The 19,197-nt window shown below is 62.1% G+C and overlaps 1 protein-coding gene across 2 annotated transcripts; it reads left to right on the top strand.

The window, feature by feature from the left end:
* The first annotated feature begins 1,361 nt into the window (after positions 1 to 1,361).
* Positions 1,362 to 14,998, top strand: DNMT3L (DNA methyltransferase 3 like). Of its 2 annotated transcripts, XM_045036521.1 has the most exons (12): positions 1,362 to 1,530; positions 1,960 to 2,058; positions 2,236 to 2,280; positions 2,823 to 2,902; positions 3,086 to 3,198; positions 3,831 to 4,002; positions 6,079 to 6,166; positions 7,267 to 7,355; positions 9,834 to 9,909; positions 10,261 to 10,400; positions 12,655 to 12,746; positions 14,592 to 14,998. In XM_045036521.1, the coding sequence occupies exons 1-12, from the start codon at positions 1,452 to 1,454 to the stop codon at positions 14,755 to 14,757; spliced, it is 1,239 nt and encodes a 412-aa protein (XP_044892456.1). In that variant the 5' UTR covers positions 1,362 to 1,451; the 3' UTR covers positions 14,758 to 14,998. The 2 variants fall into 2 exon arrangements, with proteins under 2 accessions (XP_044892456.1, XP_044892455.1); XM_045036520.1 differs by lacking the exon at positions 14,592 to 14,998 and having other exon boundaries at positions 12,655 to 13,304.
* Positions 14,999 to 19,197: the final 4,199 nt, after the last annotated feature.

Below are 19,197 nucleotides of genomic sequence, written 5' to 3' on the forward strand. Positions count from 1 at the left end.
AGAAAAGTAATAATTTTAGAACAGTTTTATATTTAGAGAAAATTCGTAGCTAGTGATACACAATTCCCATAAACCCCAGAGCTTCCGCATTAACTCCTTGTGTTCATGTTCGTGCGACAGCTTGGTTACGATTAATGAACCAATACTGATACAGTATTAACTAAACGAATACACCACAGTTTAGTCCCATTTTCTTAGTTTTCCCCCAATTCCCTCTTCTGTCCCGAGATCCCACGTGACATTTCCCCATCAGGTCCCCTGAGGCTCCTCTCGGCCGTGATGGTGTTTCGGACTTTCTTTGCTTTTGATGACTATGACAGTTTTCAGAACTTCTAGGCAGGTATTTTTTTTAATACATAATTTTTTTTTTAAGTTGATTTATTTTGAGAGACACAGAGAGAGAGAGAGAGAGAGACAGAGAGAATCCCAAGCAGGCTCTACACCATCAGCAGAACCCCATGTGGGGCTCAGACTCACAAACTGTGAGATCATGACCTGAGCTGAAATCAAGAATGGGACGCTTAACTGACGGAGCCCCCCAGGCGCCCCCGTGGGCAGGTATTTTGTAGGGTGTCCCTCAACTGGAATCTTCTGGTGATTTTCTCGTGGGTAGAGGTAGGGGTCATGGGCTGTTGGCAGGAAGGCCAAGGAGGTCACGTCGTGTCCAGGGGACATGCAGTCAAGGCAGGCCGTCACTGTTGAAGTCAACCCTGGGCACCCGGCAGAGCCCTGCAGAATTACACCCCACCCCCCGATTCTGCAACTTTTCACGGGGAAGTCGTCACCAGGCCCACACCCAAACTGGAAGAAAGGGAGTTATGCCCCCTCCCCAGGTGTTTCCCCAACTTCTGCCCAGCACCATAACCGTCCTGAGGGGCAGCTGCTGCCAGGTGGCCCCCTGCCTCTGGGCACAGCCCCTGCGCAATCCCCAGAAGGGCCCAAATGAGCCCCTCCAACCACGGCCACCCATCGGGTGTCCCCGGGCCTGTCCCACCTGCAGTAAATGCCCTCTGCCTCCTTTTTCCTCACCCCTATTCTGGACACCACTCCCCCCACGGGCTACCTAGCCTCCACAGATCTTCCTCCCCCTGAGCTTTGCCTGTCCTGCGACCTCCTGCTGGAGCCCTGCCTCCACCCCAGCCCGGGAGCACCAAGCCCTCTAAACCCCGCCCCTGAGTCCCTCCCCCCACCCTCCGTCACTGGGCCCCCAACCCCCATCCATCAGGAACAACCCCCCTGCCCCCCCATGAGCCCGCACCCTTCACCCCCTGACAATGAGGGCTTTCTCACCCCTCCCCCGCGCCTCCCCGCCCCCGCACGTCACGTGGCAACCTTGCGCGCCCCCCGCTCCCCCCGACAGTGCTCCTCTGCAGGTCCTGTACCTGTGGCCCCCAGTCCTTCCACCCCACCTGTCTCCTGCTGCTCTCTGGGGAGCCCCTTTCCCTGTGTTCATGGCCCTGTCCCCGCAAGGGACCCTGAGCGTGGAGACCCTGGACGACTCAGACCCTGACCCGCCAGAGGGGAGCTCCTGTAAGCCCTCTCTGCTCCTCCCAGCCTCATGCGGGGTGGCCTCTGGGGAGACCACCAGCTGTGGTCTGGGGGACACCGTGGGAGGAGAGAGCATGGGGGTGTCCAAGGGACCCACGGGGGGGGCCTCCATCCCCCACCCCTCCCAAGGCCCCCTGTCCTCCCCTTTGTGGGGAGAAACCCACCTAGCCCACCACTGTGGCAGGGGCCTGGGCAGGGAGGGACGCCGCGGGGAACACACTGAGCCTCCGTCCAGATCGGCGCTCACCATAGGTCCTCCTGGCCTGTCCTGTGTCCCCTGGGTCCAGAGGGAAAGGTGTCACCAAAGGAGGCGGGCGGGGCCTGAGCTGGGGCCAGGGGCTCCCAGGCAGCAGCCGACAGGCCATTTTCCCCCTCTGTTTGTACGTGTCCCGTTTGCCCATGTGGCCCCAGTCCTGGAGCCAGAGGCAGAGCACCACACGGACATCATCCTGCTGGGCTCCAGTGAGCCTTCCGAGCTGTCGTCCCCCGCTTCCCCAGGGCCCAGCAGAGGTGAGGTGTCTTCCCTTAGGAGGTCAGCCCCAGGCCTGGCAGTGTCTGAGGCCCCAGGCTTCTGGAATAGTCACACCTCATTCACGAGCCCCCTCCACTCCTCTGACATCACTTCTGGGCCAGGTTTACATTAGAAAAAGCAGGAGAGGGAAGGGTCCCCTTTTGTTCCCTTTTCAGAGCTCATTGCGTATGAAGTCAAGGTCAACGAGAGGAACATAGAAGGTGAGCCCTTGCCCAGCTGAGGGGGAGCAGCTCTGGAAAGACTCAGGCGCGGGGACCCCACCCTGGCGTCTCCCAGACATTTAGAGTTGTGCAGCCAGTTTTAGGGCCTTTTCAACACCCTTGAGAGAGACCCTGTTCCCATTAACAGTCCCTCCTCACCCCTGCTGCTGCCTCCCCTTTGCAACCACTTTCTTTCCCTATGGATTTGCCTGTTGTGGATTCCTTGGGTTTCCACATGCAGTTCAGGATCAGTTCGTCAATTTTTGCCAAAAAAAAAAAAAAAAAACCCAAAACATTGGGGATTTTGAGAGGGGTCTGGGGGCCCTCTGGGGAGGCCTGGCCTTCCAACTGCGGTGTCTTCTGACCTTTACCCCAGGTACCCAAGGTACCTGCCCACTTCTTCAGATCTTTCATTTCTGTCCACGGCGTTCTGTGGTTTTCATCGTACGCGGCCTGCTCTCCCTTTGTTACATTTATTCCTAACCCTGTTGCTCTGTCTGCTGGTGTCGTGACACGCGTTGCACTGTGGGTGCCCACCTTAGACATCTGCATCTGCTGTGGAAGTTTCCAGGTGCACACGCAGCACCCTTTGTTTGAGGGAGGGATGTGCGCTCCGTGCAAGGTAAGCGGGGTGGTGGGGTGGCTGGGAGGCAGGGAGCCTGGGGAGGTGGGGAGGCTGGGAGGCTGGGCAGCAGGGAGGTGGGGAGGGGGGAGGCTGGGGCGGCGGAGAGGCAGGCCGGGAGGCTGGGAGGCGGGGAGCCCGGGGAAGTGAGGAGGCACCGGCCAGGCTCTGCCCCTTGCCAAGGACAAGTTCCTGGGCCGCCTGTTCCTGTATGACGATGACGGGTACCAGTCCTACTGCTCCGTCTGCTGCTCCGGGGACACGCTGCTCATCTGTGAGAACCCCGACTGCACCCGGTGAGCCTGGGGGCAGCCCCGGGGCAGGTGCCACCACCCACCGCCCGGGCATCTCTGTCCTCGGGCTCCTCGTCCCAGAGTGTGGAGGACGTCCCCCCAAGACGAGTTCCCCCCGAGCTTCCCGTTTCCATCCCAAATGTTTTGTTCGGTGTAGAGCCTTCACACGTGGGAGGCGGGGCACCGAGAGATTTGTGTTCCTGAGTTTTCTCTTTATGATCGTCACCGCCAGGATGGGCGGCACCCTCAGCGGGGACGGGGACGCGAGGGCTGGTGGTCACAGGCAGGGGCCGGGCGGGGGCGGTTCCCCGTGGAGCTCCAGGTCCGTGGTACTTAATCTCCCTCCTCCCAAATCTGCCCCCCCGCCCCCCCGCTGGCGTCCTTGACCCCGACTTCCTGCAGGCTCCGGAGGTGGTGGGGAAGACGGGCGGCCCCCCACCTCAGCGACGGCAGATGGCTCCTTCCTGCCTGCCCCTCGAGGTCCCTGAGACGGGCTGGGCCCCCTTTCGGGGTGACGGCTCCCCCTCGCCCCCGCCCGGTGCCCGTCGGCCTGAGGGCGGCTCCCGTCCCTCGTCCCCCTGCCTGGCGGCCAGCGGATGTCCCTTCGGTCGCTGTGATGTTCTGTTTGGCTCCAGGTGCTACTGCTTCGAGTGCATGGACACACTGGTGGGCCCCGGGACCTCGGGGAGAGTCCAGGCCGTGAGCAACTGGGTGTGCTTCCTGTGTCTGCCCTTTCCCCGCAGCGGCCTCCTGCGGCGTCGCAAGAAGTGGCGGGGCTGGCTGAAGGCCTTCTGCGACGGCGAGTCGGTGAGGGGCGGCGGGGGCGGGGGGGGGGGGGCGACCGTCAGTGTCCTCAGGATGCCCACCTGCGCTGACACCTGCGCTGACGAGCCCCGGCTTCCAAGCAGACGCGCTCTCCTCGTTTTCCTCTCCGGCCGCGGCTCCGCGGGGTCTAGTTTGTGGAAACGACTCTGGCCTGGCAGTTTTGCTGCTCCCAAGCGGGGGAAGGGGGACCTGGCAGGAGACGGACCCAGCACAGATGTGCCTCCAGGTCCGGCACGTGGGGACAAACACCCAGTCGGAGGACAGGATGGGCGTGGAGTTGAGGCACAGATGTGGGGCACGGGCTCGGGGCACAGGTGTGGAGCTCAGACTCGGGGCACAGGCTCGGGGCATGGAACGGAGCACAGCTGCGGGACCTCCTGTGGGAGGCCAGGAGCCGTGAGCCAGGCGGGACCTATGGGCTCATCAAAGCAGGTTGCAGTATGTCCCCCAAGACCTAACACCCGGTACCCGTGAATGTGGCTGATGCTGGAACCAGGGCCTTTGCAGATGAGGTCTTCCTGGATGGGGTGAGGCAGGAGGACAGGTGTCAGAGGGAAAGCAGAGGGGGATGGAGACATCCGGGGGGAGGCGGGCCACACGATACTGGGAGAGGGGCTGGAGTCCAGCCCAGGACTGCGGCCAGCACAGGGGATGCTCGGGGGAGGCAGGAGGACCCTCCCTGCGAGCCCCCAGAGGGAGCCAGACCCGCCACACCTGGACCTGGGACTTCTGGTGTCCACATAGAAATGCGGTAGTGGTTTTGTGCCACGGTTTATATTCACTGTTACGGCAGCCCTGGGAAACTAAGGCTCGAGAGGGACCACCCTGGGAAAGCGGGTGCCGCGTGGGGCCCACCCATAGGTCTGCAGAACTAGGGATCCCCCTGGGCCTCTCAGCCTCCTGCCCCCGCCTCTGCCTCTCTCTCCCCCTCAGCCTCACTCTCTCCCTCAGCCTCTGGCTGCTGTTTGGTGGGAGCAGGTGGGGGGAGAGAGCCGTCCGGGCCCTGGGTGTGCCCGTGCCGGCTCTCACTGGAGGGGTGGGGGGCACTGGAAGGGGGTGTGTGCTGACCCTGGGGCACCTCCCCACCTCCATGGGCGCCCCTCTCTCCTGGAGCCAGGACTGCCCCCCCCCCCTTCCCGGGTTCTCGGCCACCAGAGTTCTGGGGACTCGCTGGCCTCCAGGCACAGGCCCTGAGGCTGGACGGCCTGGGCCCCGTGGCTGAAGTGTGTTTATGGTGCTTTTCAGAAAAGGAGACGCAGCCTGGTAGTGCTTTTTTTCTGCTCTATGGGTGGGGTGCGTCCCAGGAGGGGCCATGCTCCCCAGTTGCAGGAAGTTTCCTTTCATGTTCGCAAGTGTCCTTAATGCCCCAGTGCTGGGGGAAGAGAGGGGAGGAAGGAGCCCCCCGCCGACAGTCTCAGCAGAGGGGACCAGGACGCCTCCCCCAGTGCCCATCAGAGCCGCACCTGTGCTGGACCAGCTGCCCTCCTCACGCCCACCTGCAAACTCACCGGCCCCCCAGCCCGTGGGCTCCAGCCGCAGGCGGGCCCTTCCCCACGTGGCTCGGGGTCTCCCACTCCGGCCCGGCCAGTGCACGTTCCTGGGGGCGGGGGGTCTGGGGTGTTTGTTTTACAAGTGGGCGTCCTGGGAGGGGTGGGGGGGGTTACCCATGGGCTTTCGGGTCCTTTGTCCTCAGCGGGCAGCCGTGAGGGCCACCAGGCACCTCGGGGCCCACACTGAGGAAGGACAGTCGGGGGATCCCCCTGCTGTCCATGTGCAGGATCCCCCAAGAAATCCAGAGGAAGTGCTTCCTCTTGGGATAGAATTTTCTTCCTCTGCGATCAGGAAAAGCCCCTTGCACCCGCCTTTCCTGTGTTAGAAATGGCCCGGCGGGGGTCAGGGTCAGAGACCCCGGCCTGGGGGGGCCAGCCTGCCGTGAAGGCGCGTTCAGGGGTGTCTCCCCTGGTGGGGAACTGCCCCTGCTGGGGCAGAAAGAATTTTCCCTGGGCCTCACGGGCTCTGCAACCGGGCCACGGTGAGAACTGCGTCTTCTTTCGATAGGAGAACACGCTGGAGACCTACAAAACGGTGCCCGTGTGGAAGAGGGAGCCGGTCCGGGTGCTGTCCCTGTTTGGGGACATCAGGAACGGTGAGTGCAGTGAGGCGACGCCGGACCGCGACGGTCTGCCCCCAGGGAGGTCCGCGGGGGACCCGGTGTGTTCAGGCAGCTGGCAGGCAGGGAAGGACACGGGAGCAGCGGGAGCAGCGGGAGCCCACTCCTCCAGAATTGCCAAGACAGAGAGTGCAGGAAGCAAGCACGGATGTGAGATGCCACCAAGCAGAGCTGCGGGGCCCAGGCTCCGGGCAGAGGGCAGCAGTCCAGGCCAGGCCCTGCCCGCGGCCACCCCACACACCTGACCACCCGCAGGGCTCCCTGCCCCTCCCTCTACCCAAATGTCCCAGCCTGCTCAGGCCGGCCACGTGATGCGTCCCAGCCTTGTCCTGCCCACCCCCACCCCCGGGGCCCTTCTCGGACCCCCACTTGCTGGTGCCTTGGAAATCCTGTGGATGCTTCTGGGCCCGGCCGACCTAAGAATCCATGAAAACACTCCTTAGTCTCTGGCCAGATAGAATCAGGACGTGCCCCACTTCCTGCACTGTGCCACCGCGAGCCTCGCGAACCGTGGTCACAGCGGCCCCGCGTGCACCTGTGCTGCCGACGGGGTGTCCGCGACACATGGGGGGCAAAGCCTGCCGGCTGAAGGGGCGCAGGAGTCACGACCCCAGGCCACCCCGGCCTGCGTCTCCCCACCCGGACCATGCGTCCCTTACTCCCGTTTGTAAGGTCCTTTCTGAACTCGCCTTCCCGCCCCCAGGCCGAGGACTCTCCGAGGCTGTGACGGGGAGCCTGCAGGTCATGCCCGCCGGGTCACACAGCCAGGCTGGGTGACCTCAGCGTGGACACCACGGCCTGGCGGATTTCCTAACCCAGAGCATGACACAGCAGCCCACGAAGGCCTGGTTTTGCAACCAATTGCTTGACTTTCTTAAATCCATCCAACTCAGCGGAGTTGGCTGCTTAGCGGGTAGCGAACGGAAACTTCATCCTTCCTGCCGGTGCCCTGTCCTTGAAAAGACAGAGTTTGCTCGTTAAGACAGAGACGTGTTGTCTAATCAACCCTCGGCCTTCGGGTCTGTGCGGGGCCAACGTCGACGCCACCCTTCTGAGCCCTATTTCTCCCCGCGCAGAACTAACGAGTCTGGGCTTCTTGGAACCTGGTTCTGACCCAGGAAGACTGAAACACTTAGACGACGCCACCGATGTAGTGAGGAGGGACGTAAGTACCGTGGGGTGCCTCCAGATGCCAAGATGAGCGCACACGTGCAAGACCCCCGCGGGTGCTGCGGGGGTCGGGGTCCCCGAGCCAGGGGGTGCGTGGGGGGCCCGCAGGAACCGGCGCCCCGCAGGCGGTGGGGGAGGCGAGAGGGGTGTTTCCGCGGCCCCCACGCCGCCCACGGCCCAGAGCGATGGGCCAGAACCCCGGTTCTTGTGGTTGTCATCCAGGGGCCCGATCCCAACACAGACGGGATGAAACGCCACCCGCCCCTTCAGATAAAATCGTGAACTGAACAGCCAGTCACTGTTTGGGGGCATTCTCCAAACACAGCCCGGAATGTTCTGGTCCCCTTGAAGGCTGTTTCCTGCTGTCCCGGACAGTGACCTTGGAGGAAGTGCCTAAAAAGTGACTCACTGGCATCCAGCTGGGCCAGGAGCCCTTGGCGACGGATGGCAAGGGTCTGGGAAGCCTCCTCCTGGTGGTCCCGGGACAGGAGGACCCGGTCCTTCCGTCTCTGGGCCCAGGAGAGAGGATTAGAGCCCATCGTCTTGAGAGCCACCAACCGTGGGCAGAGGGTCTGGGGCCAGGAGTGCTGGCCGTGGAAGGGGCCACAGGAGGGGGCCGACGTGGGGGTTCTGTTCTGCCAGGGGCCGGCCAGGGCCTCACCTCTCTGCTCCCCGTGGGGCCTGGGAGCCTGTGGTCCAGGGGGCTAGCGCCCCCCTCTGGCCATGCCTGGAGAAGCCCCACAGCCTCGTCCCACTGGTGGCTCCCCTGCCCGGAGGCCCCGAGGACAGGTCTCCTCGTGGGACAGGGCACACCTGAACCTCATGACCTTAAACTTCATCACCATGGGCCTCATCCAAGATCCCACACGCTGCCCTCACCCCGACCCCTTGAGACGACCATTTCCAGAATCTCCTGCAGGCACGCCCATCCTGCCTCCTCCCCCTCTCCCGGGACCAGAGTCCGCCCTCACGGGACAAGGCAGGGTGTGGAACATGACGGTGACACGGGCCTCCCCGGTAGCGGGGCTGCAGGGGACACCAGGGCACCGCCCTGCACGCCAGCTGTGGCTCCCAGACACCCCGTCTTCCTTAGAGAGGCCCACTGCCAACAGCAACGGGCACCCGCTGTCATCCACAGCAAAACGGGGCCCCCGTTTTCTCAGCAATAACCTGGCCTCTATTAGCAATAGGAACATGTCACACCCCCCTATGACAGCAATGTGGGACCTCTATTTCTGATCGTGACACTGGAAACCTGTTTATTGTAGCCACGTGTGACACCCGTGAGTGACACCCGTTACCACAGTAATCACGACTCAGGTGCATGCAGCATCTCTGAGCGCCCCCACACCACGCCTCCTGACCTCACCTCTTTCCACGAGGCCTGTGACGCGGGCTGTGCCCTTGCAGCCCCTCCTAGAGACGGGGGGTGGCCGGCTCCCACCTGCTCCTGGCCGTAGGTTTCTGTTCCAGCCCGGAGTGGGGGGCAGACAGCTTGGGGGGGGACCGCGTGTTCCCTCCAAGACTCCGGTGTCTTCTCCGTGAGCTGCTTCACGGCAGCACGTACTGGGGGTCAGCGGATGGGTGACTGCGGGCGTGCTGGTCTGGGACCGCCCGCCCGTGCTCGCCTCCTTGCACCCCTCCCCGACCGCCCTGCCTGGACAGCACCTTCGCGCCTTTGCTCCGGTCACTAGGCCGTGACGGAGGCCGGTGCCCAGATGCCCCCAGTAGCTCTCGGGGACACGGGAAGGTGCCGGAGGAGGCACAGGCTCGGGGGCTCACCGAGGGATGCTGGCTTTGGTTACACGGTCTGGGGGACGGCCCGGGGAAGGGGGTCTGCCCAGGGGCAGGACCTGTCAGAAAACCAGCGATCCAGCACCTGGGTCTCTGTTAATGTTCCTTTAGAAAGACGGGGGCTACGATTGTCATTAACGGGAGTCCCTCGGGTCCTGCAGGAGAGGGGCACGTGGGTCACTGTGGTTCCGGAGCATCCTCGTTGGCTCAGGCACGGTTGGAGGGGCGGCCTCCTCCCCCCGCCCGCAGTGACCGGCTGACTGTGGCCGGTCAGGGAAGGCTGTGGCCCCGCTGTCCGCTCCCGGCTGTCATGTCAGGCGCACGTCAAAGCACAGGAAATGCGTGTGAATCCCGGGGTCCGCGTGCCAGCCTTCCCGGGGGCGGGTCTGTGAGGCCAGCGCCTGGCACGAAGGGCTCGCCTCACGTTCCAAGTGCCCTGCGGGGGGCTGGCCTCCCCTCGGGTGACGGAGGCCGGGCTCCGTGCGTCCCTGAGGCCAGTGGCGGCTGTGACCTGGGGGGTGTCACTGCTCCCGCCAGGGCGCTGTGGGGGCTCGGCCTCATCGCGAGCCACTCACCTGGGCGCACAGGTGCCTGCTGCGGTGGGAGCCGCTTGGTGCCCGGGAGCCACCTGCTAGAACAGGCCGTCCCCACCTGCCTTCTGTGTGCCCGTGTCCTGCAGGTGGAAGGATGGGGCCCGTTCGACCTCGTGTACGGCTCCACGCCCCCCGTCGGCCACGCCTGTGACCATCCTCCGGGTAAGAGACCGCGGTCTGCGGGCGTTCCCTGGCCGTCTGGTCCCCAGACCCATTTGCATGCCCCGCCCTCGGTGCTCTGCGTCCCTGTAGCAGGTGCTCCGAGTGGGGTCATTTGCAGGAGGACGCGCACGTGCGCTCCCCACGCCGTTTTCACTGCCCTGTCCCCTCATAATGGGGGGGGGCGGTCTGCGCTCAGGCCACGGCGACCCGGGCCCTTGAGGCTCAGCCGCTCTGGCGGGGACAGGCCTGCCCTGGGGAGAGGCGGGCGCCGGGTCCGGGCAGTCACCCCCGCGCCCCTCTGCCGCGACCCCACGGGCAGAGCCCACACGCACCCGGACGCCCCTCCCCCAGTGTGGTACCTGCTCCAGTTCCACCGCGTCCTGCAGTACGCGAGGCCCCGGCCGGCCCGCCAGCAGCCCTTCTTCTGGATGTTCGTGGACAATCTGGTGCTGACCCAAGAGGACCGGACCGTAGCCACTCGCTTCCTGGAGGTACGTGCCGCGCTGCGGTCCGGGGGCCGGTCCGGGGGCCTCCCCGGGACAGGCCGGCTTCCTCGGAGCCCGGCCCCTGAGCCTCCTTTTCACCCGGTTCGCGGGGGTCACCGCGCCCCTGGGGCACAGACCCTTCAAGGTGGTCTTGGTCGGCGTGCCCTGCACACTGCTCCCGCACTTCAGGACAGGCCAGCGTGGGGCTCTTCCTTTAAGCACACGCACGTCTCGCACACCGCACGCACATCACACGCACTGTCCCTCTGGGGCACCGACAGCCTTGTGTCTTCTCTCCACCGACCCGAATCCTGACCACGAGAGCAGCCGCCCGGGGCTGACTGGCTCAGGGCCCCGGCAGCAGGGCCCCCCCATGGGACAGCCCCCGGTGGGGCCTGACGCCCCCCTCTCGGGAAGTCTCCCTCATGCTAAGATGCTCACAGAGTCACGGCAGAAAGTCTCCTTGCTGCCCGCCCCGCCCCGTCCCCCTCGCCAGTCCTGTCACCGGGGACGGTGCTTGCCCCTGCACGCAGGTGTGCGGACGCCCGCCCCGCCGCGGGCTTGAGTCACTTAGCGACCACCCTGGACGGGCCTGTTCTGGGCGGTTTTACTTTGGACGTAAAAAACGTATTTGATCTGTCCCTTAGTGGGAATGGGGCCGCTGTAGTCTCGAGGTCTAACAGACAAGACCGCGCTGCGGGGCGTGTATGGGGACACCCGTGGGACGGTTCCAGAAGTGACACTGCTGGGCCAAGTTGTGGCGTATTCGCTGCTGCGCCCACCTGCCCAGTCGGGCTGTCCCAGCCCCTAGACCCCTGCAGGGACGCAGGGCCCACAGGGTCAGGCTGTCCCGTGCAGTCTCGCTGTGTTTCTGCCCGTGCGTCACCGCACCTTACGTTCTCCTAGAGTACAATCTGTGAATTATAGTTGTTTTTATTTAAAAAAAATTTTTTTTAATGTTTATTTATTTTTGAGGGGGGGGAGGGGCAGAGAGAGAGGGGGAGACAGAATCCGAAGCAGGCTCCAGGCTCTGAGCTGTCGGCGCAGAGCCCGACGTGGGGCTCGAACCCACAGACCGTGAGATCGTGACCCGAGCCGAAGTCGGACGCTCAACCGACTGAGCCCCCCAGGCGCCCCCTGTGACTTAGTTTTAAAAGTCATTTTCACAGGGCTGAGCAAAACATTCCTGTGATTCTTCCACTTTCCTCCGCGTCTGTGGTTATTCTCCTCGTTAGGAAGTCTGGAATCTTTAAAATAGCAACATGCCCCCCTAGAAGCTGCCAGGACCAGGTTTGAATCCTGAGTCATTTATCAAAAAAAACAAAAAAAAAATCTACGAGTAAGTGATAGCGGGTCCAGCCACAAGGTGCAGGTTCCAAACCCGGACGCCAGTTATCCGCACGCGTAGAGCCCATCAAAAATCCTGCCTTTGGATGGCTTTGCACACACGTTTGGGAGGTCACAACTGGTCCCAGATCAGAAGGGCCAGAAAGGGAGCGTCCCACATTTCCTGTGACCGCTCCCGTCTCGCTGTGGAACATCGCTCCTGCTGAAGGCAGGGAAGATCTAGACGTTCGGTCTGCTTCGGCTCTGGCGAGTGCCGGGCCATCTGGTGTCTCTCTCCCGGCGAGGTGTCTGGGTCCAGGAGGAGGCTGGGGTGTCCACGGGTGGGGAGGGGGGCGGGAACGGTGCCCATGGGACTCTGTAGGCTCCCTGGGTCCATGTGAGTGGGGTCAGCCTACCTTGCGTTGGGCGTCAGGGGCCAGGGGGCTTCTTGTCTCAGTGTCTCCTCTAGCCTCTCCCCCTCCCACTGGCGGAAGGTCCGTCTCCCTCCCGCCCCCTCCCCTTCCAGGGCCGTCGAGGGTCCAGGCAGCCCGCTTGGCTCCTGAAACACCGGCACTTTAGAAAACCCTTCGTTGCCAGCAAAGCCTCTTATCTTCCCGAGGCAGAAAGGCTGTTGGCTCAAAGATAAAGGACCCCTTTATCCTTCAGGGAAGTTCACCTCCGAGCTGGAGCCCGGGGGGAAGCCCTGCCCACGTGACCTCTGGGACTGGAAGGTCTGCTGGTAAAGGTTTCCCAGCGATGTCTCAGCCTCTTTCCCGCAGAAGGTGATTTCTAGGAAATCAGATGCGAGACGTCAGCAACGGTGACTGACAGCCACAGTCTGTCTAGAAAGGTGGCTGAGGCCTGTGGGCACCGTGAGGGGCAGAGGTCATTGCCCGGGTCACGCCGAGCCACAGCCCAAGTCTCCCTCCCCCAGGCCGACCCCGTGACCATCCAGGACATCTGTGGCAGAACCATCCAGAACGTGAACGCGGTGCACGTGTGGAGCAACATCCCGGCCGTGAGAAGGTGCTCCCGGCGCGTCCCAGGGCCTTGGGGCGCTTGCAGTGGGGGTGGGGACGCCGGCCCAGCATCAGCGAAGTCTGGGAACACGGAGTTTTCTAGACGGAGCCATGCCCGGGCAGCCTCCGTGCCCAGGTCAGGGGCTGTGTCCGGTGTGCCTCTTTTCCGCCAGATTCTGGGCTTGATCCAGGTCAGGAATGCCCGCTCCCACTTTGGGGACCTTTCCCCAGCCTCTTGCATCAAGGCTGCCTGAGGCTGTCCCCTCAGGACTTTGCAGGGCCTCCCTGGGTCCTGAGAAGAAAGTCAACTCCCGGATACCCGTCACCTGGCCCTGGAAACCACCCAGCCTTCTGGAGCTCTGCCCCGCCCTGCCCTGCACACATGCACACCCACTCCCACCCACCTGCTCACACTCATTCACACACACAGGCTCACACACACTGTCACACACAAGCTCACTCACAGTACATTTCTGGCCTGTACGAACCACTGAAACACACCAGGCCTTGGGCCCTTCTCTGTTGCCAGAACATTCCTGGGACCGTTCATTCTCGTGAGCATCCAGCCCCCCCCCCCGCCCCCTGCCCCCTCCCCTGGATAGCTTTCTGCTCCTCGGACACCCGCCCTCGCTCATCCGTCCTCACCCACACAATGTGCCCCAGAGCCCCTGAGGACACGGCCGCCTCCCTCCCCCACAGCCCACACCGTGCGGTACCTGCCCTGTGGTGAGCCAGTGTTGACGGCATCTGAGCTAAGCCACGCCTTCTGCTTCTGACAGAGAGTTTCTGGAAACTCCTATGCCCCCCCCCACCATGTCCAGCCTTCCCCAGCTTGCAGTGTGGCGTGTGCTCGTGGCAGGACGTGCCAAGGCTTGGCGTGTGCCAGGCCCACACCCAGGCTCCGTGTTCAGTGGAGCGGAGCGAAGCAGCTTCGGAAGCGTTGAGCGCCAGGCCTCCTCCTCTCCCCGCCCTCCTCCCTCTCCCCCCCCCCCCCCGGAGTTCTGCCGGTGCAGGCGCCTGGTTCCCAGAATAAAGCTGGAAGCAGCGTCTTCACGTGGGCCTTTGCCTCCAGGCTCATGTCTCAGTAGCGAGGACAGAGCCTCACACTCGCTGAAAGTGGAAGCATTGAGCTGAGACGGTTGGCAGCTGCCCGTGGATGGCCACGGCCACGGCCACGGTCATCCCTCAGGCAGTAGGCCTGTCCCCGGGGAGGCATTTGGGGAGGGTGTGGGATGGGCGCCGTGTGTTTCTGCCGCCTCACCTGTGGCCTTCATCCCCGACGTAAACCCAGTGATGTCCCCCGACCCTAGTGTGGGTGCTGGGCACCAAGTCCGTGAAGACTTGAGTCCCACGGGCGACATCAAATCGCAGGCCAGGGTGCACGTGATCTCCCCATGCACCTGCCCCACACACAGGGCCCCCAGCACTGGGGGCCACGGCACCCTCAGGGGACATGCGCGGTACCGTCCTGGGTCTCGGGTATAGGAAGTCCTTGGGAGTGATACACGGCGCAGTCTGGCCAACCTTGGCCGCGCAGTCCCGCCCCTTCCTGTGCGCGGGTTCTCTCCACGGTGGCTCTTCACACTGAAAGTGGACTGCCGAGCTGGGCCCGGGGCTCCGGCTGCTCCCCAGAGGAGCCATCTGGTCCCCTGCTGTCCAAGGACTGCTTGTCATTCTACACTGGCTGGAAAGCTTACGGAAGATGGGTGGGGGCTTCCAAGGATGTCTATCTCCGAGGCCTCTGGATAATCCGGTGGGAGCCCGTGCGCCCACTCACGGTGCCACCACCTCCACCCCCGGGGAGCCTGTGCGGGGCCCGGGTTGGTAATGAGCCTCCTTCTCTCCTTTGCAGCAAGCATTCTGCCCTGGTTTCCCAAGAGGCATTGTCCTCGCTGGCTCAGGACAGGCGGAGAATGAAGCCCCCCGCCCAGGGGCCAGCCAAGCTGGTGAAGAATTGTTTTCTCCCCCTGAGAGAATATTTTAAGTGTTTTTCAACAGGGCTCACTTCCTCTTTATAAATGATTCATTTTACCATGAAAAAAAAAAAAGTCTTCCTAGAACCAGGCAACTTTCCTTGCATTGTTTCTTTTTTTTCTCTCTTCAAACTATTATTTTATTTGGCTGACTTTGGATTTCCCAAGGTGGCCTCAGACAGAGGCACCTCCTGCTCGGTGCGGTGATGCAGGGCCCGGCCCGGCCCCGCCCTTTCTCATGGGGGCGACATTCTCAGCCTCTAACCTTGGACAAGACCCTGACGTTATGAAGCATATTTGTTGCTGAAAACGTTTGTGTGTGCCGGTTGAGATGTTACAAATATATTCACTGTGGTTGTTACTGGTCATATTCTGGTGTTTTTATGTGCAAGGATAGCCTTTCTTTTATCCCGTAGGACGTGGGAGTGTGTGTGAGGAAGATAGGCAGGACAGGTTGTCATGGTGGGTGTGGCCCGTGTCCCCTGTGCACATGTGGCCCCTGTGGGTGCGTGACTGCCGCCGGCTGAGAGTGAACACCGCTCCCCCCGATGATAGCCGCACCAAACATCCCAAACCCTTGCAAAGCGTAGACTAGGACGGTTGGTAAACAAAGGGAGAAAGAGCTGAACGGACAGCACAGAGGCCAAGGTCCGATCCCCGTTCGAGGCCTGCAGCCCATGGGAGCTCCTTAAACCAGAGGCAATTGCCCGTAGGAAGTGGGATTCCCGCTCGCCACGGGGCCCCGGTGAGGACAGACGTGTTACAGAGCACCGACTCAAGCTGGCTTCAAATCACATGTAATGAATCCTAAAGGGACCTTTCCAGATTAGCCAGAAACTCCTCCAAAGTGAGGTAGACTTAATTAAACAGACTCAACTTATCCTGGGCGTCACAACTGGGATGAGGGGAGCCTCGGGGCCCACGCTTTGCGGAAGAAAAGTGGGGTTAAGATTGGGCCTTCTCAAGATAAAAAAAAAAAAAATACCTTGAAGGAGAATAGAAGTTGTAATGGTTTCGACTTGGCTGGGCCACGGGGCCCAGATACTTGTTCAAACGTTATTCCGGACGCTTCTGTGAAGGTGTTTTTTGGATGAAATTGACATTTAAATTGGTGGGCTTGGAGTAAAGGAGACTGCCCTCCATAATGCGGGTGGGTGCTACCGGCTGAAGGTCTGTGTCTCCCCAAGATTTACATGTTGAAATCCTAACCCCCGAGATGGTGGTGTTGGGACATGGGGCCTTCGGCAGGGGACTCCAAAATGGGACCAGCGCCCTCATCCACGAGGCCCCAGAGGGCCCCCTTGCCCCTTCTGCCACTCGAGGCTGCACTGAAAGTGTGTGATGAGGAAGAGGGCTCTCACGCGACCCTGCAGGCCTCCTGCCCTCAGACTTCCCGTCTCCAGAACCGTGAGCAACATGTTCCGGCCCTTTAGAAGCCATTCGGTATATGATAGTGTGTTATGGCAGCCTGATCAGACCGACACGCGGGCCTCTACCGGTCCACCGAAGGCCGACTAGAGCCAGCTGACCTCCTCCGAGCAGGGAATTCTTCAGCAGGCCGCCCGCGGGCTCCACTCCTCCCCGGGTCTCTGGCCAGCCAGCACACCCCCAAATTGTGGACTTACCAAGCCTCCATGATCCCATGAGCCCCTTCCTTGAACTAAGTTTCCCTCTGTATATATAGGCACATCCCGTGGGTTCCGTTTCTCTAGAGAGCGCTGATTAGTTCAGAGGCCTTCACGGAATCCCCAGGAACCTTCTCTCCTGGGTGGACGGGAGGACAATGCTGGGCTTTGATGTCACAGGTCTTGGGTCCAGGGGCTAATTTAGCATGATCTGTAATGGAATGGAGGCCACAGGAGCCCCAGAAAAGGTGGGGATTGGAGACCACATCATACAAGCACAGGTAAGACCTTCCCGGTAGGTCAAGTTCTGGGGCCAGTCTGACAAAAATGTGAGCTCATCACAACTGTCTGGACAGGGTGAGGTGACGGAGTGGGGGGGATAGGAGGGTGGGGAGGGGCTGACTCCAGGCTGCTTCCACCCCAGGGAACCAGTGCTGTGGGGCCAACGTGTTAGTGTCCACTTTCTTTTTCTTTCCTTTTTAATTTTTTAATGTGTATTTATTTTTGAGAGAGAGAGAGACAGAGTGCGAGTGGGGGAGTTGCAGGGAGAGAGGGAGACACAGAATTGGAAGCAGGCTCCAGGCTCCGAGCTGTCAGCACAGAGCCCGACGCGGGGCTCGAACCCCCAACCCGGAGGTCATGACCTGAGCTGAAGTGGGACGCTCAACCCACCGAGCCCCCCAGGCGCCCCTGGTGTGTGCTTTCTATCGGACTGCTCCCAAGTAGGGGCCCAGAGCCGCTCAAACAGCAGAACACTGTCGATCCTCAAATACCTCAAAATTCTCCAAGTATTTAATCCCACCCACAGATCCCAAAAGATGTCCCTGTCCTACTCCCTGCAGCCTGTGAATGTCACCTTATATGGCAAAAAAAATGTAGCTGACATTGTGAAATCGAGATGGGGAGGCTGTCGGGAATTACTGGGGGGGGGGAGCTAAATGTGATCACAAAGGTTCTTATGGGGGGAGGCAGAGGGAGACTTGACCTCATACAGAGGAGAAGGTCATGACCCTGGAGACAGAGAAGCAGCTGCAAGCCGCGGGAGCCTGGGGCCACCAAGAGCAGAAGACATGGGAAGTAGCCTCATGTCAAGTCCCCAAAGGAGCTCTGATTCCAGACCTCCAGCCTCCAGAACTTTGAGAGAATACATTTCTGTTGTTTTAAGATGCCAAGTTTTGGTGATTCGTTACGGCTCGCCCAGGAAACTGGCACACGCACTAGAAGGGTGGGTTCTCTGGGACCAGGGACGCCCACGTGTCAACAGCAAGGCGCTGTGCCAGACCCCAAGGGAGCTGCTCAGGACAGCTGACAGGAAGCCCGGGTCTCCAGCAGCAAAGTGCAGCCTGCTCCTTCCTCGTCTGTGCCAAGGACTTCCAATTCCCAGCACGAATACAACTGCTGCTGGGTGCCCAGGGAGGCCTGGATGTTCTCTCTCTCCACTCTCTGACCGCCTGAGAAACAGGGTCACTGTCAAGGGGAAGAAAGGGAAACCTTTCCTCCACTGCAGAAAGCCTTCAGAGGAATGTTCTGTTTTTTCCACTTGTCTTAAAATCCTCGTGCCAGTACTGGTGTGAATGTTTTATGTGTATCCGCTCACAATAGCCACGTATTAAGGCTTTTCTGAGGAAGGTGTTGTAACTGCCTCCACTCCGCAGATGAGAAAAGGCAGGCACAGAGGAGTTAACTAACTTGTCTCAGGTCACACAGGTCCTGAATCCAACATGCACTCATCAGGCTGAGGTCCCTGAGACTGGTCTTGGGTGCGCCACTTCCCCCAGACCCGGGTGCTGCCCGATGTCCCTTGCGACCCAGCTGCTGCTCTCCCTGCCACTCCTCTACCTGCTCAACAAACAGCGCTTCCTTGGTCCGAGTCCCCATTCTTGGCTGGCCTGGCAGCAGCACTTGACCTTCTGGGGTCTGCGGCGAGGGGTGGGGGCGCTGCTCAGAAAGCAGAACCTGGTGCCTCCCCACCAGCCACAGCACCCCTCAGCTCTACAGGTTAGCCCCTGCAAGCCCCCTCCCTCCCGCCTCCCCGCTGCCGTGGGGCACTGCCCGGGCTGCATCGAGGGCCTGCGTTTCCGGGGCCCACCCGACTGGGCACCTTCCTTCCCCTCGCCTGCGACTCCGGCGGCGATCGCACTGCGGGGGGGGGGGGGGATCAACCAGACCCGCGGAGTGGGCTCCCCGGGGAGCTTCCGGAGGTGGAGCGCCACCCAGGCGCTAGCCAATCAGTGCAGCGTAGCCCGTCCCCCGCCCAATCAGAGGGAACCCCGGCGCTTGTGGGCGGGGCTGGACCCGCGAGGGCCGGGAGGTGGAGTTGCTCCCATCCCGCGCTCTCCCTCCGCACCCGCGGGCTCTCCGCTGCCAGTCGCTGCCAACCCAAGGGACAGCAAGGCCACCCGCATCGTGTCCCCTTCCGGACCCGCTGGGTCTGAGCCGGTGCCCTTCCCCCAAACGTGCCCGGCTGCGCGCAGAATATGGCCCTGGCGTTCTGGTTCCGGGAATAGGAAGCGTCCTGAGACCTCTCTAGGATTTAATTCACGCCCACACCCTGCTCTCCCAGCCGTATCTTACCTTTCCTGCGGGCCCCCATCTCCCGCCCCCTTCACGACGCCGCCACACGCCGAGTTCGGACGGCCCGGGCCCTCTCCGGACACGTGAATGGAGCCCTGGCCTGGCCCCCTGGCCCTGGCTCCCCGGCTAAAACGGAGGGCGGCCCCGCTTGGCCTGGGTATGCCCTCCACCCAATTTCCCAGAGGCCCGGAAGGGGTGAAGCCCCAGAGCTTCGGGACTGCCGGCCCCGCCCCTGCGTGGCCGCGGGTCTCACCTGCAGGCTCCGCTCCTCCCCGGCCGCCCTCCC

This window comes from Felis catus, chromosome C2 (genome assembly GCF_018350175.1).
Source record: "Felis catus isolate Fca126 chromosome C2, F.catus_Fca126_mat1.0, whole genome shotgun sequence".
Classification (NCBI taxonomy): Eukaryota; Metazoa; Chordata; class Mammalia; order Carnivora; family Felidae; genus Felis; species Felis catus.

What these genes read in the sequence shown, in the direction of transcription:
- DNMT3L (XM_045036520.1), top strand. Translation starts at nt 1,452, where the DNA reads ATGGCCCTGTCCCCGCAAGGGACCCTGAGCGTGGAGACCCTGGACGAC. An exon ending in CCTTCTGCGACGGCGAGTCG is followed by an intron (nt 4,003 to 6,078) that starts GTGAGGGGCGGC and finishes TTCTTTCGATAG; the next exon opens with GAGAACACGCTGGAGACCTA. An exon ending in GTTTGGGGACATCAGGAACG is followed by an intron (nt 6,167 to 7,266) that starts GTGAGTGCAGTG and finishes CTCCCCGCGCAG; the next exon opens with AACTAACGAGTCTGGGCTTC.